The 16,200-nt window shown below is 34.4% G+C and overlaps 1 protein-coding gene across 4 annotated transcripts in view; it reads right to left on the bottom strand.

Moving 5' to 3' along the window:
- The window catches only part of SMG1 (SMG1 nonsense mediated mRNA decay associated PI3K related kinase), a 108,167-nt gene that overhangs the window by 5,924 nt on the left and 86,043 nt on the right, over nucleotides 1-16,200 (bottom strand). For all 4 annotated transcript variants that reach the window (XM_072598025.1, XM_072598023.1, XM_072598024.1 and 1 more), the window contains 11 exons: nucleotides 15,845-16,124; nucleotides 15,309-15,581; nucleotides 14,234-14,468; nucleotides 11,842-12,068; nucleotides 7,978-8,128; nucleotides 7,675-7,864; nucleotides 7,023-7,492; nucleotides 6,384-6,521; nucleotides 4,879-5,031; nucleotides 1,890-2,069; nucleotides 1,272-1,499 (listed from right to left, as the gene is read on the bottom strand). In XM_072598025.1, coding sequence (XP_072454126.1) covers nucleotides 1,272-1,499; nucleotides 1,890-2,069; nucleotides 4,879-5,031; nucleotides 6,384-6,521; nucleotides 7,023-7,492; nucleotides 7,675-7,864; nucleotides 7,978-8,128; nucleotides 11,842-12,068; nucleotides 14,234-14,468; nucleotides 15,309-15,581; nucleotides 15,845-16,124 — 2,525 coding nt within the window. The remainder of the gene's footprint in view (nucleotides 1-1,271; nucleotides 1,500-1,889; nucleotides 2,070-4,878; nucleotides 5,032-6,383; nucleotides 6,522-7,022; nucleotides 7,493-7,674; nucleotides 7,865-7,977; nucleotides 8,129-11,841; nucleotides 12,069-14,233; nucleotides 14,469-15,308; nucleotides 15,582-15,844; nucleotides 16,125-16,200) is intronic.

The following is a 16,200-nucleotide window of genomic DNA, read 5'->3' as shown; positions in this document are numbered from 1 at the left end:
TTAAAGTTTTATTTTTAGCAAAAGAAAAAAAGGTCAATCTAGGAAGTTAACCTTTAACAACCTAGGAGATGGCTTAAAAGTTATTTCTATCAGAGAATAAAAAAAATTTGCTTAAAATGCAGTAATTTAGTGATATAAACTCAATTCAAGTGCAGCGAGGTAGCACAGAGGATAAAGTGCTAGGACTAGAGTCAGGAAGACTCATCTTCCTGAATTCAAATTTAGCCTCAAACACTTACTAGGTGTGGAACCCTGGGCAAGTCACTTAAACCTTGTTCACCTCAGTTTCCTCATCTGTAGAAGGAGTTGGATAAAGAAATGGCAAACCACCACAGTACTTTTGCCAAGAAAACCTCAAATTGCATCATGATCAATCACAGATAACTGAAAATGACTGAAAAACAACAAACACTATTCAATTTCCACTGGCAATCTAACAGATACCTTTTTTAATATCCTAAATGACATTTATTTAAAAAAAAATTTTAAGTTCCAAATTCTCTTCAGCCCCTCCTTCACCACTGAGAAGGCAAGCAATATGATACCCATTATACATATGAAATCATGCAAAACATATTTCCATATGGGCATGCTGCCCTCCCCGCAGAGGGCAAGAAAAAAACAAAGTCAAAAAAACCCTTTCAATTTGCACTCAGAATTCATCAGTTTTCTTTTTGAATGTGGATAATATCCTAAATGAGAAAATAAAAATTTCTAAATAAATTTCTCCCAAATATTTTCAGTTCTATCTCTGTCATTAGCTGTGTAACCCAGATTAATAAGTGGGGGAGTCATAACTTCTCTGGGATTTAATTTCCTCATTTTACTAGTGCAGGGGTCAACAAATCATGGCCCCTAGGCCCAAATCCAAAAAAGCTATATTAAAAAAATGCAAAACCATCCTGGCTATTCAAAAACAGGCTAGGTTTAACCCACTGCGGCACCCTTAAGGGTAGGTGTTTATTACACCTAGCAGGCACTCAATAATTAGCTGATGAATGGAAGAGTTAAACTAGATCATCTCTGAGCTTTCTGACCCCATTAGTCTTCTAGAATCTGTGTTATAGTACTTACTTTCTTAGTATTATAGTATTCTTCCATGCCACAAAAGGAGAAAAAAAATTAAGCCTTAAAGTCTTCAAAAAAAATGAATTTAACACTTCATACAAAAAGAAACATCTCTGCAATGAGGTTTATTTGAAATTATTTAAAATATGGAATGGGTTTTGTTTTAAAACACAAAAGCTCCAATATCATGTCTTCAGTCTTACCTTGGCCATTGCTTTTAGTAGATGCTTGACATCTCCAAGTTGCCTGTTGTGACCAGTGAGAACTGTCTTAATGTTATCAACCAAGTTCTGAATTGTTTCACAGACAGTTTCTATCTGTTGCTCTTTCTCTGTCTGAACTACCCTTTGAGTAGACATGTCCTGACTCAGTTGTTTGTGTGCTGACAAAAGCCACTCAGAGCTGCCAATAGTATGTTCAAGATTAGTACCCTAAAAAAAAAAAAATTCTTTTAAGAATTAATTGAAATAAAAAATGCCATTGATCATCATAATTAAAACACAATTTTAACTAATTGCACTATGTTGGTTACATTCTCCAAATGCTACCACAGATTATGATTATCTAACTACACATTAGGTAGCCCACTAAAAGAGTGCCTAAATTTCACCACTGTATACCTCTTACTGTCAGACTTTGTCATATTCAAATTTTCCACTTGGTGTATGAAAAAAACAAATCTATGTAAAGGAATACATAATTTACAACAGACCTATCTGGAAATAGCAAAACTTGTGGCTCCAACAATTAGTCAATTAACTTGGGAATATAGTTTTTATAAAGTCCATTGTTTCTTTCCTTTCTTAAACTCCAAGACTTACCACTCTTTGTAGCAAACGAAGCTCTAACTCAGAAACCGAACTGTTAAACTGTGATGCAAATGAACACATTTGCTGACATCGTTTGATAAGTTCAAATAATGAAGCATCCAGGTTTAAGGCTTCTGCAGTTCTAGTTCGTAAACTTTCAAAATGAATAATATTGCTGCAGAGGAAAGTTACCTACGAAGAAAAAATAAAGTGAATATAAATAAACAAGATTTAAAACAAAAGTCTGAATTACTTTGCAAAAAGTTACTCTCAATTTCACCTTTTAAAAGAATCTCACTTCCAAAGGAGAAATACTACAGAAATATTTAGCTGTGTAAGTAGAAGCTATTGAGAGAAGTATGGGCAACTAGGTGACACAGTAGATAGACAGAGCACCAGGCCTGGAGCCAGGATGACCTGAATTAAAATCTGACTCTGCACACTTACTACCTGTGTGACTTAGTGGGCAAGTCACTTAACCTAGATCGTCTCAGTTTCTTCATCTGAAAAAGAGCTGGAAAAGGAAATGGCAAACCACTTTAGTATCTCTGCCAAGAAAACACCAAATGGGGTCACCAAAAATTGGACGCCACTGAAACCAATTGAACAGAACTGAGAAAAGTATTCTAGTCAATAACCATCAGCTCACTACAATTTCTTTAACATTCTCATTAAACAGGAAAACTTAGAATTGGTGATCATTCCAAATAATCTTTAGGTTATAAATAATCTTTTGAAATAAAAGGTCATTTCTTACAGCAAAAATTCACAAAATCACAGATTTATGGGTAGAAAGGGTCCCTAAAAGTCATCTAGTTCATACCCCTTGCTTTATAAATGAGCATATTGAGGCCAGAGAGAAAGCACCCTTCTTCAAGGTGGTCTGAATTCTGATCTTCCATTAATTGTAAAATCTTCTATTTCTATTTTTAACGCTCTAATACTTTTGCCTTGTCTTGTCTTCAATCCACAGTCTACTACTATAACCTTACTGGTCCAAATGCTAGCTGGTGCAGTTTGATTCATGATAAATCCTGGTCAGACAAGACTAGATTTTATAACCAATTAGGGAAGAGAGAAAGTCTACTTCTCCAAATGCCCACAGAAGCTCAAGTGTAGCAGGAGGAAGGTCCCCTTGCTTGAAGTGCAGATATCTTCTATGCAGGCTGCTATTTATACAGATAAAATTCACCATCAAACAAAATTTCTGCCTTTGTATTCAATTAGACTATAGTTTTGCCTGCTGTTGAATATACTCCGTAAAGACTATCAAGAGGAACATTGAGATAAGAGGTGGAGCTGACCTTCCTGACTTAAAAAAAAATTGTGTATATATAGCCATAACCATCAAAATTACCTGGTACTATATAAAATAGGAGAAAAAAAAAGAAAGCACGCATGAGAGCAAAAATATGCACACAATGGAAGAGAATACAAATTCCAGAAACTGAATCAAAAAAATCCCTATATGGAATAGAGCACAATTTCATGCACCATCTTTTTTCTTTTCTACTTTGTATATGGAAATGCTCATTGTATTTGGTGTTTTAAGTTCAAAATTTCTTTAAAAAAATAAAGCATTTAAAAATAAATTTTAAAAAAGAAGAAACCTATGAAGACAAGCATTTGATAATCCTACAGTAAATAAAAACAGGGGAAAAGGATTTATTTCATAGAGGTATGGTAGGTCAAAACTGAAAACGAATCAAATGCCAAAAAAAGGAACTGGAAAGAAAATTAGAAGAAAATGGAATCTATCTCACTCATTGAAGGGAAATATTTTCATTTGCTGAACAAATTCAAATAAATTATAGTAGAAAAACAAAGTAGACAACTTTAATTACATAAAATAAAACATTCTGTACAATCAAGCAGTTTATTCAAGGTAAGAGGAGCGAGAAATTTAGGGAAAATCCAGACCAGAAATATAAAAGAAAAACACATGGGTGAGGTTAGTACTTCAGAGTTTTTGTTCATTATCTTTTGCTTACTTATCTTTTAGAAACTAAATGCCCCATCTAAACTCTGAAGTACTAACCTCATCCACATAACGCTGACAAAGACCAACAAGAAAACGTCAAATCAAAGATGGTAGGCATTTCAGACAAAAACGAACACTCATGTTAGAGGTTAATTCTGGCTGAACAATTTGGCAAGATACTGCAAGAGTTATTTTTAAAAATCATTCCCTTTAATTCAGTAATTCTGCAACCTGAAATAGACCCTTCCACTTATAAAGAAAAAAAAAAAGTTCTCTGATCAAAGTTGCTTAATATCAACTTAAATATCTAACAGTTGGAGAACAGGCAAATTGTGGCATATTAATGTCAGCCTACCTACAAATGAAATTAAGACTATCAAATATGAGAAATATAAAGAAATATAGAATGATCTGTGAAATACAGCAAAGCAAAGAAAGCAGATGGTAAACACTTTAGCATATTCGCGTGCGCGCGTGCGTGTGTGTGTTTTTCTTCCACTAAAGTCTCTTGAGAGCACAGAATGGGAGCTTGGTTACTTTTTTTTTTTTTGGCCTTTCTTTGTATCCCACTGCTTAGTATGGTGCTTAATCGGTGATTGGGGTGTTGTCATTCTAGTATTAAATAAAATGGCTCTATTAAAGAAAAAGAATACTCCCAATATCGCAAAAGTTTGCGTTTATTTACTAAATATGCAATATATTTGTGATTACTGGTTGTAACCTGATAAAGAATTAATTAAAATTGTACCTACCTCTAATAAGAACCTTAGGAAGGGAATGGCTCGAATCTACTGACTTTTTAGCAGAGTGGGGCACATACTACGTTGTTAAGTTTTGATGGTGTATTACTACAACCTAAATGTTTACTAGCTTCACTTTCTGATGACTGGGGCAGATGGGCACATAACAGAGACAGGGGCAGGACAGGACAATAACCCAAAAAGATTTTTGTGTTATGTGTCAAATATGAAGCTTCTCAAATATCACAGTGGAATACAGACAAAATGCAATTCAATATACCTGACTTGCTCTTTGGCTTTCTTTAAGGACAAGATTCCTTCTTTCAGCAATTGTTGCTTCAAAATCTTGTAAGACTGGGGCCAATGCAGGATTGGCCCCACCTGCCCATTTCAAACGCTGTTCAATACTTGCTTCAAGTGCTGCTAGTTTCTCCTGGAAATTTAAAAAAAAAAAAAAGCCGATTCTCTTTAAATGACCAGTATAATTATGCAATTCCAATAGTGCCAATATTGTGCACCCTACAGAACATATAAAAAAAGATTTATTTATCAACCAACATTTATTATATACATCTGTGTGGACTATTGTACTAGGTGCTTAGGATGATAAAAAGTTTAGATTGGGAGTCCTAACCAGTCGATGAACTCTGAAATATACTCTCCAAAATATTTCTGATAATAGTTTCAACTGGGTTTTTTTAATTCATATGCATTTTATTTTATGCATTTAAAAATACTATTCTGAGAAGGGGTCTACAGATTTTGCAAAATTGCCAAAGGCATATGTCATTTTTTAAAAAAAATTTCTTTTTGGCTTTTTTGTTTTTTGGAGAGGAGAGGCAATTGAGGTTAAGTGACTTGCCCAAAGTCACACAGCTAGTAAGTGTCAAGTGTCTGAGGCTCGATTTGAACTCAGGTCCTCCTGATTCATTACACCACCTAGTGTCCCCCAAACTCCCCCTTTTTTTGGTGTCATGGCACAAAAGAGGTTAAGAATCCCTAATCCAAATAAAGTGTCCCTGGCCTCACAGGAAGGTAGTATGAGGAACTGACAGGCAAAGACTACTGTAATACATATGTAACATAGCTAGATGTATACATAATAATTGTGATTCTGATAGAACGAATGGTAGATTAGAGAAGGAAAGAAAAGAACATAATCAAGAAGACTTGATAAGAGACTACTGACAATGGTCTAAGAAGGTGGTAATAAGGACCCACAGTAGAACAGTAGTGGCAATGGGAAAAAATGCAAGAGATATTGCAAAAGAAAAATAAAAACTCTAATATTAATTAGATAAGGAATAAAAGATAAATCTCATATGGCTGGCAAACTTGCAAAAACTGAGGAAAGATGGTATCACTAAAAGAAACAGTGAAGGAAGGTCAATATAGTTACTACATTGGCTCACAAGACAGTATTTATTTGCTCTTAAATCACTGCATTAAAATTCTTATTTAAAAATAGTTGAGTTAACCACTCTCAATTTCCTTATCTATAAAACTTGGGAAATAAGTGTCCAAACCTCATGTACAATTTAAAAATAAACCATACAAAACAAATGCTTGGAATTCAAAGAAAATTTCATTAAAAACAATTTTGTTCTAGCAATTTCAATAGTTCAACAATACAGTGGAAAAATATAATTATCTGTTATATTTACTTGGTAAATAAGATATACTTACTGATATGCTTCACCATGGAGCATCTACTCATTTAACCATGGATGATATTACTATTTTTAGATGACCGGAAGAAAACATATGAAGGTTGGCACAACATACCTGCACTGCTGCAATTGAAGTTTCAATCTGACTCAGTGTATGGAGTTTCTTTTTCATGCTGGTTAAAATAGCGGAACGAGGTGGAGGTGTAACTGACATGGCTTGTGGTCGACTAATAAGGAGATCTTCATGCTGCCACTATTTCCGGGAAGGAAAAAAGGGAATTTAAAATTAACTGGCAATCCTTGTAAAAACTGTTTTAAACAATGTTCACGGTAGCATTAAGTATGTATGCGATACAATGATTCAAAATGATTCAATGATTCATGCATCTATGATTCAATATATCTTAGATGCATGAATACCGAGACGCAAATTGAGGAAAAGGCAGAATCCGTGACAGGTTTTGAATCCATGAGGCTCAAAATATAGCACTGACAATGCCCGAATGGCTAAACTAAAACTTCTAAACAAGTGAGCCATCTTATGAGAAAAAAAATGAATACTGATAATGTACAATAATAGGACCTAAGGAAACAAATTATGACAAGATTCATAACATTTTCTTTTGAACTGTTCGCTTAAACTTTGTACCATTTATTTTGGGAAAGATTAGTCCAAATTACTAATGGCAGAAGGAAATGATAAATTTTTCTGAAGTATTGTTTATGTGAATCTTTAAAATTTAATGTGATTTACCTGAAACATGGCAATATGAAGTTGTACTCTCTGGAGGCTTGTCTTACAAGATGAAATACTGGTTTCTAGTCTTCGAACTAAGTCATGTTTCTTCCAAGCAGTGTCATATGAACTGGCTAGTACTGTTGCCCTGTTCATGACCAGCTGAGAAAACTTTCCAACTTGGATGTTATGTTCCACTGCTTTCTTACACAAATCATCAACTGAAACTTTACTTTCAGCACCGAAGTCTTTTGCTTCTACTTGAGCAATTATATCTACACCTAAAGCACTGATGAAACTGCAAAGGGTAAGACCCAAGGCCTGATTTGGGAGTCCAATTAATAACTGTCTCACAAAGTCTGCTGTAAATGCCTTTATTGGCTTTGCCATTTGGTCTTCACTAAAACAAGAGTTTCTAAAAAGTGTTTTTACATTGACAATCTGTACAGGTCCATTTACTGTATTCTGGTCTTCAAGTGAACTTGACCCTAAAAAAGAAAAATATTCCACTGAATTTAAGAAAGTTGGATGTCAGGGATAATACAGTGGCCAAAAAAAAAAAAAAATCAACAACAAATAAAATAGGATGGCTGGTCATATAAAATACTAAATGAAACTTTATTAGGACACAACCATGTTTAACAATATTTTACAAATATGAAATATTTACCTGACAACGTTTTTGAAAAAGTACCACAGAGTCTGAAGAATTCTTTAATTGTCTGCAATCGTTTTAAAAAGAAAATTTCTTCTAGCACTTGACGGTGATTATCGTCATCAAAAAAATTAACTTGTGTACTCCTGGCTTCCCTTATAATGTCAATCTTACGCCAAGCTATGGGTATTTCCATCTTATTTAACTGTCAATTAAAAAACATATACATATATTTCATTCCATTTTCCCTGCATATTCATTCACTCAAATGTTTGCTACATATATAGATATGTATTTCTAAAATAATAAAACACTTACCTTTTCAATTAATAAGCCAAAAGCAGTTTCAACTTGGGCAAACATTCCATCAAAAGCAACTAAAAGCATCTGACCAGCTGACATTTTGGGGGTTTCATCAACTGAACCATTTCTTGGTTGAATCAATTCACCATACTGAGCATGCAGTATCCTGATTAAAAGACAGGGAAATTAAAAACAGCTCAAGGACCTTTACTGTAATATTCACTTGATCCAAAGCAGAGACTGATAAAATTTCATCAAAGGACTTATTTCACCTATACCTCAACAATTAGAGAAGAAACCATTCTATAAGTACACACAGGATAGAAGGTAGGCTCCTTGAGAATAGAGATTATTTCATCTTTGTGTTTATATCTTCAATCCCTAGAACAGCTCCTGACATATATTAGATGCTCACTAAATGCGTGTTTGATAATGACTTTTTTTAGGCTAAAAAAAGACAGACTGGATTCTGCTATCTCACTAACTGACTTCACTGATAAAATAGGAGTGGAGCATGCTAACTGCATTGAGTTTTACAGACGCAAAGTCTGAAGAGACCTTAGAGAATAGCTAGTTCAGCTTGTACCTAAACAGCCTAATTATTAGTCATCTTGCCTTCGTGGGGAAACTGTTAGTGAGAAGGAATCTACTTCCTCCAGACTACCTTTTATGTAGTATAGCTATTTGTTTCTCATGTGATTGCTAACTACTGATTTGATACACCATTTGTACAAAAAGCAAAGCCAATGAAGTAAATGATATCATTTTAAAAGAACCTATAACAAGCCTATTGTTAACTAATTAAATATTCAAAGTTAACATTTCAAAGTAAAATGTCTTTTATACATGCTATTTGGTTGGGGGGAACATCTGTTAGAGATCTAGAAGTTCAATTTTACTCTAAATTTACCAGTTTATCTTCGTCCAAGAGACAAATACCAGATTTAATAAGCATAAATTTGAGGGCACACTCTGACCTCAAATCCTTTCTTCCTCCGGCTAAAACTAGTGGGAAAAGACACAATTTATTTTGTTTTTTGGTATTAAGTTGTTAGGGTAGGGAGGCCTAAAGTCTCCTTTAAGATGAGTAGAAAAGAAATAATATTCTTTTGCTCTGGTAATTCAAGCAAGATACAAAGCAATCAATGCTGGTATTAGAAGATTGTTCTGAAACCTAGAACAGCAGATGTACACAAAAGACCTGGAATCTCAAAAGTAATAATGTAAAAAGCAATATGAATTAAGAAATGATACTACAAAGCAGCAAACTATTTGGTACTGGTTTAAAAAACTGAAAATTAGATCAGTGGAACTGACTGGACAGGAAAAGAATCAGAAACAAACCAATAATCAAATGTTCAATAAATTCAAAACATAAAATACTTTGTGAAAGAAATACCTATGTCATAAGAATTGGACAACAATTTGGCACAAATATAGCTAATATCTTACACCATATGTGACAGTAAGATAAAAATGGATGTGTGACTTGAGTATTAAAGGTCAAAACATTAAAAAAAAAATGGTATCCAGTACCTTTTAGGGTTTTTTTTCTTTCTCCTCACCCTCCATTCTTTCATCCACACACATATGACCTATGTCTGGCCAAGACAACTGCCTGAATAGGGAGGGAAATTACCCATATCACATACATCTATTCCAATAAAACCTTGCAAATTGCATCTGACTGAATAATGATCAAGCAGTCTAGCCCAGAACTGCAAAAGAAGGAAGGCGGAAGCCTGAGCACAATAGGAAAGGCAGCCTGCTAGAGCAGGACAGAGTCCTAGAATTCCCAAGAACATGAACAGCCTTCAAGGTTCTGTGTCTGGAGGCAACAAGGGAAAACTCCCTTCAAAAAAGCCCCAAAGGGAGAAGAAGAAAGCTCCAGAGTGGGAACTTGGAAGTGCCAGGGACTAGCAGTGGTGATGTTCAGACCAAGATCCCCCAGTCAGGGATTTCAAGGTCCTATATACTGAGATAGTAGGAGAAGGACTAAAAGATTCAGCACTGTGAAACTTCAAGATCTGGGTGGCTGAACTCTGTACCCAAAAAAATATAGCAAGGGCCAAAACTTGGCCCTGGCACAAAGCCCTAATTTAGGAATTAAAAATGGAGACATAGGTAAGTCAAAGAAAATACTGACCAGTATAAAAAAACATGGCAAATTCAGAGGTCCATAAAATTCAGCTTAGGAAAAGAAAGGATCTCTATAACAATTCTAAGCAGAGGCTCAAAGGGAAAAAAAAAGTTTCTACAAGGATTACCTGAATACCTGGAAGAAATGAAGCAAGATCAAGAAATCATAAATGAAAGCTGTCTAGACCAATTAGAACCAGAGAGCAAAGTAGTGTGGAAAAAAAAAAGGTCTATTTATCATCACCAGAAAGAAATCTTCAAAAGGAAAAGTTGCAAGAATAAATATCATAGCCCAAATCCAGAATTCTCACATCAAAAGAAAAAATAAAATCCAAAAAACATCACAAACATGAAGTATCACAAATACTAAGGGACTAAAATCAGAATGATATGAGACATGAAAGTTTCTACTACAATAAGAGGAGATACTGGTATGATATTCCAAAAGGTGATAGGCATTTACAATAAAAAATAATTCAACTTATCAAGCTGAGTGTAATTCTACAAGGAAAAAAGGGGGATGGGAAGAAGAGGGACTTTTAATGGAATATATAACTTTTAAGTATTTCAGATGAAAAGATCAGAGCTAAGTAAGAATTCTGAAATACAAACATAAGAGCAATTTGGAAGAGGATGTATGGTGATGTAGTACTAATAATTCAATAGAGGGAGAAGAAATGTGTTCCTTTCAGAACTTCAATGTCTTCAAAGGTATAGAGGAAAATAAATAAGAACTGATTTTGTTCTGAGGATTTTAAGACTGCTGTTCAATTATTATGACAGATTGACCTCAGAGATGAGAAAGCTCACCCTCCTCTTCTTTTTTTGCAGAGATGGCAGAATACGGGTATGAAACATTAGCTATGTTGTCAACTTGAGTGCTGTATTAGGCTTTACATTTGAGAGCACTTAATCCCTGTTCCCACCTTTATTTTTTACTCTTTGTTATTATCACAATGAGTGGCTCTTTAAACAGGGAAATGAGAATGGACATATTTGGAAATGAAAGGGATATATAAAAGAAAGAAAAAGACTTAATTGGCTAGATGGTACTTAATACTTGTTGAATGAGAGTGTGCTTTTCTTCCTTTCTTCCAGTTTTCAACTCTTTAACAAAGCCCAGTTTCATTGGTCACCTGATGGCAGACATCCAAATTGTAGTCACCATGCCCAGGGATGAATGAATTAGCCTCAACAGAGCTAGTCTTGAAAACCCCAACGTAAAAAAACACCACATCATTCATATGTGTGCACACATAATTTTTATGTTATGTGCATGTGTAATACAAACATGCTAATAGATACATATGTAAAAATCTAAATAGTCCTCTCGAAAGATACAGAAACATTAAAGGTCATTAAAAAATTATCAAGACTACTATATCTGAATTGAGATGAGAAAAAAATGAATTAATATGAGAGCAAGTGATCTCATCTTAGTCAAAGTTCTGTTACAGCAAATCTCTCATATATTTTTTAATGTTAATTATTTTACTTATTCTGACCAATCATACAACAGCTGATCTTGTATTTAGTTTTGAATGTTCTTAAATCTCTATATGAAGGAATACACAATACATTTATTATAAATAGTAGGACCTATACATAATATAAAATTGAAATTTTCCAGGTAGCTTTTATACTTCTAAATCAATAATGAAAGATAAAAGAAACATTCTTTTTTTTATCTACATTTTCTCTCAAGCACAAGAGAAGGAATTACTGGAGAGTCACATTTACCTTGCAACATCTATATAATGAGCATGTGTTTCTTCTTCTAACCCCATGGCTGCATTTCTTAAATAGGCTTGAAGAGATTCAACTAAAGTCTGTAAAGGAACTCCATCAGTTGTTTGTTCAATAAGAGTGTCCAGTTCATGAAGCATACTTTCTAATGTATATTCTCCTTTCATTAAACACCGAAGTGCTTCTGGAAATATTATTTGCCGAAAGTTGGAGTTCAGTTCCTACAAATATACAACAAATGTCATTTAGTAACACTTTTGCATTATTTCAAGTTACATCCCACTTAATCAGTGTTTTCCAAAATGGGGGCTATGACATACATATCAAGGAATACATAATCAACCAAACAGAGGACAGGAAAATGGGTCATGGCCCACCCTCTTCAGAATTGACTATTTCCAACTCAACAATACTAAAACTCTCCCTTCACTCATTCTAGCTCAACATTCCCCAACTCTATACTCTGACTGTTGGCTTCCCATGGCTGCTATGTGGGCAAAATTCCATCTCCTCCTCGGAGCATCCCCAAACTCAGACCTTCAGATCATGTGACAGCTCACTGGGGAGACAGTAGCTGAGGAATCTTCCTCTCAACCCCTTTTCATTTTTTTAGGGGGAAAGAGTGAAGAGCTCAGGCTGAGCAGGCACAAATGGGTTAGGATCAACAATGAAGATATAATTACCTTATGTCTCCTTTCAAATTCACCCCTCTTATAAATTCCCCTATTTCAAAGTTCCACCAATTTCCCACTTCCTCAACTTCCTTGTTATCCTGACTCTATGCACAAATGAAACTGTCTTCTTAAAGTTACCAATGATCTCTTAACTGCCAAGTTTGAAGACCTTTTCTCAACCCTCATCCTTCTGATATTTCTGCAGAACATGACATTGATCAACACCCTCTACTAGATACTCTCTAAAACATTGTTAAGTATGTCACCTATTAAAAACTCTCATTTACACACTTTAAAAAAAAAAACTTGGAAAAAGAATTTTTTTAACTTGTTAAAAATCTTCCCAGCTAAGAGTTTCAGTGAGTTTTGAACTTATTTGTTAAAAACGCAAAAATACAGTTATATTCTGATTAGTTTGAAAAAACTGACTAGACATCAGGGAAGACAGAACTATAATAGCTGAATTTCAACAAAAATCTTTGCATAATGAGTAGGTGGGAATGAAAAATGAATATAGTTTAATAAGCCCAGTAAATGATATACTTCTTTCATTTGGAGCTATGTATCTTTGTGAGGTGTCTATTTTCGCACTGACAACCAATAAAATCCAAATACAGAAATAAAGTGAACTTAAAATTAGATGTTTCAATCACTGGACCCCAAAATGTTAAACTAAGGTTTTTAAAAATAAAGAAGCATAATTCAATTACAATCCTCATTAAAAAATTAATATTTTCAAAATTTATATCATCTTTATCTCACATTTTAAAAATATCTTTGTGTGTAAAATTTGTGAATAAGTAGATATGCACATATGGGGGGGGTACATTAAAAAACTTTTTATTGACAAGGGCAGCGTGATCAAATAGATTCAGGGACTACTACACTAGCTAACCAGAGAATAAAGGAGAAACTAGTTTTCTACAATAATGCAGCAGTAATTACTAATAGGGCAGAAACTCATAGTGCTTGGTTTCAAATTCAAGATAAAAGTTTTAAAACAGTATCTTTCTAAATCTTACTGTCAAAATGCAATCATTACTAAATGTTTACTTGAATTTTTACTATAAACAGATGTCCAAATAGGGATTCTTACGTTGCTTTCCCAGATGATTTTAATAGATGAAAGGAGACAATACAGATAAATGGCTTTATAAACTTTAAAGTGGCTATGTAAATCTGAGCTAAGAAATATGCTCAGTCTTTAAAGTTTAAGTTTATATGACTTAAGGTAAATAAAGATGTCTCTTCACTAGACACACATACAGACTATAACATGGAATTAAAATTTACATGAAGATGAAATTTTAACTGATTTATGAAAATCCTCACCCTCACTGTAGTTCAGATAGCCACAGTTGTATTATACTGGAAAAAAACAGTAGGTTGAGAGTCAGAAAGCTGGATTTTAGGCCCAGCTCTCACACCTTCTATTATAAAATAAGGATAATACTTGTACTGTTTTCCCACAGGTAGTGTGTGGTGTGAGTGTGTGAGATGAAAGGAGAAACCATATGTAAACTATGTTTTCTTTTCTAAGGCACTACTATAAATATAAATTATTGCTATATTAATGATAATATTACATTAACGATTGTAATAAACAATTATCCTTTTCTAAAAGGTTCATTTGACAGCATAGTTAAACAAAACAAAACAAAACATGGAAGAGAAAGCAGTGGAAATTGATGTAAAATAAAGACATTTTTTACCTGAAGTGAAGTATATACTCCATTAGCTAAGTGAACCGCCTCAGATGCTTCCATTGGATTAGGAATATCTAAGTCCTGTGGGACCAGATGGCACTGCTTCAATAATTGAACAAGACATGTAACATTTCCACTCATACTACATAGCTCCTCTAAGAACCAGGCTCCATCCCGTGAAGTGAGATCAACAAGCTGTTCTCCAGCACTAGATGCAGCACCTTCCATCATTAGATTACGCCTAAAAGATATTCATATAATGAGAAAAAATGTACATTGACTTTACAAATTAATTATCAACATTAGATAACTAAAGTCAGTTATGTGAAGCATTATGTGAAGAAGTCACATTTAGAGTAGACAATCTAATCATTCAAATTCAGTTTGGGGCAGCTTATAAAGATACAAAATTTCTACCATCAGTTTTTTGATAAATTATTACACATCTAAAAATCCTAAAAAATTTTCAACTTTCAGGAAATGGAAAGGAAAAAGAAACCATTAAAAAGGCAACACACGGGCGTATGTCTTCCTTTAGGCTCCCAATTTAGGATCAACGAGTCTATAAAAGGATTTCAGAACTTGTGGAAAGGTTCAGAGAGCACATATGTCCAGGTTATCTCCTGCACCACTGAAGAGAGGAAAGCTATGGGGTTCACCGGCCCCACCCTTGTAAATTTCCTCTCGGTGAGCTAGAATGATTAGCAGAGCCCCTATCCACAGCAGCACAGGTGAAATGGTAGGTAGGAACCTGTAGGAGTGCTCCCAAGACATATTCTGATTGCTGCCCACATTAAAATGTGACACAGAGTGTTTCAGACCTTTTTCTGGTAATATTACCGAAAATGTCAGGAACTACAATTGAAATTAGTAGGCACAAAACCCAACCTGGTGCCAATGTGTCAAGCACAGACATGAGAATCAGTTAATTTCTGTTCATAAAGCATAAAAAATTATTAAATACCTATACTGTGCAAAACACTGAATAAAAAGATGAATAAAATAGTTCTTGCCCCTTTGGAGTTTACAATCTAATAGTCTCTTAACATAGAGCATGGTTCCATAAACAAATCTAACTAACCTTGTAAGGGTGCAAAGGGCAGAAATAATAACACTAGCTAGGCTCAAAGACCCTTCTTCTCCATTTTCATGTAGAAAAACTTTAATACAACGTTCAATTTCTTTCAATTGTTCTTCACAAACTGGCACAGTAACCGCTTCTTGCTTCAATCTTTCTACTTGTCTGATAAGTCGGTTATTTATATCTGCAGCATAACGCTGGAGAGTCATTTCTGTGGCAGTTATGAATTGGCATACTGTTGGAGGTGGTTGGGGAGCATACTGCATTTCATACCTGTAAAAAAAAAATCACAAGACAGATAATATTTGAGTCTGTGGCATAACTGTATTACTCAGGAAAAGCAGTATTATTTTTTATAAAAAAATTAAAAATACAAGAACAATAAAAGCATGACAAAGTGACTTAAAATTTTCCATGTCAACATTCTATAGTTTTTTGATTAAATGATTTTTTTTTTTTTTTTTTACTAAGAATATGTGCAAAAACACCCAAGAATTTTTCCTCATCACAACTTTGGGAAGTTGCCTGTAACTTACTTTCTGTATAATTCCTGACAGCGTTCAATTGTTGTATTACAGATAAGTTCTTCCATCCAAGTCTTCCACTGTTCAATTCGATGTTTCTGAAATATTGCTTTTGGGTACTGAAGAGCTACAGTTGCATAGTGATGCAGCTGCTCAAGACATCCTCTCAATACTGAGCGCCTCTGCTGCAGAAGTGCACCAACCTCTCCCTCCAGCTGTTCACACTGGCTGATCAAATGAGCCTGACCAGCATTCTGGAGAAAAGCTGTTGCTGGGACATAGCTTGGAGGACCTGTCAAACAAAATGGAAAACATAATACAATGGTAGCAATAACTTTGGAAATAGTACAATGCAGACCATCAAGGAA

This window comes from Notamacropus eugenii, chromosome 3 (assembly GCF_028372415.1).
Source record: "Notamacropus eugenii isolate mMacEug1 chromosome 3, mMacEug1.pri_v2, whole genome shotgun sequence".
Lineage (NCBI taxonomy): Eukaryota > Metazoa > Chordata > Mammalia > Diprotodontia > Macropodidae > Notamacropus > Notamacropus eugenii.
This window is presented reverse-complemented; position numbering and strand designations above follow the sequence as displayed.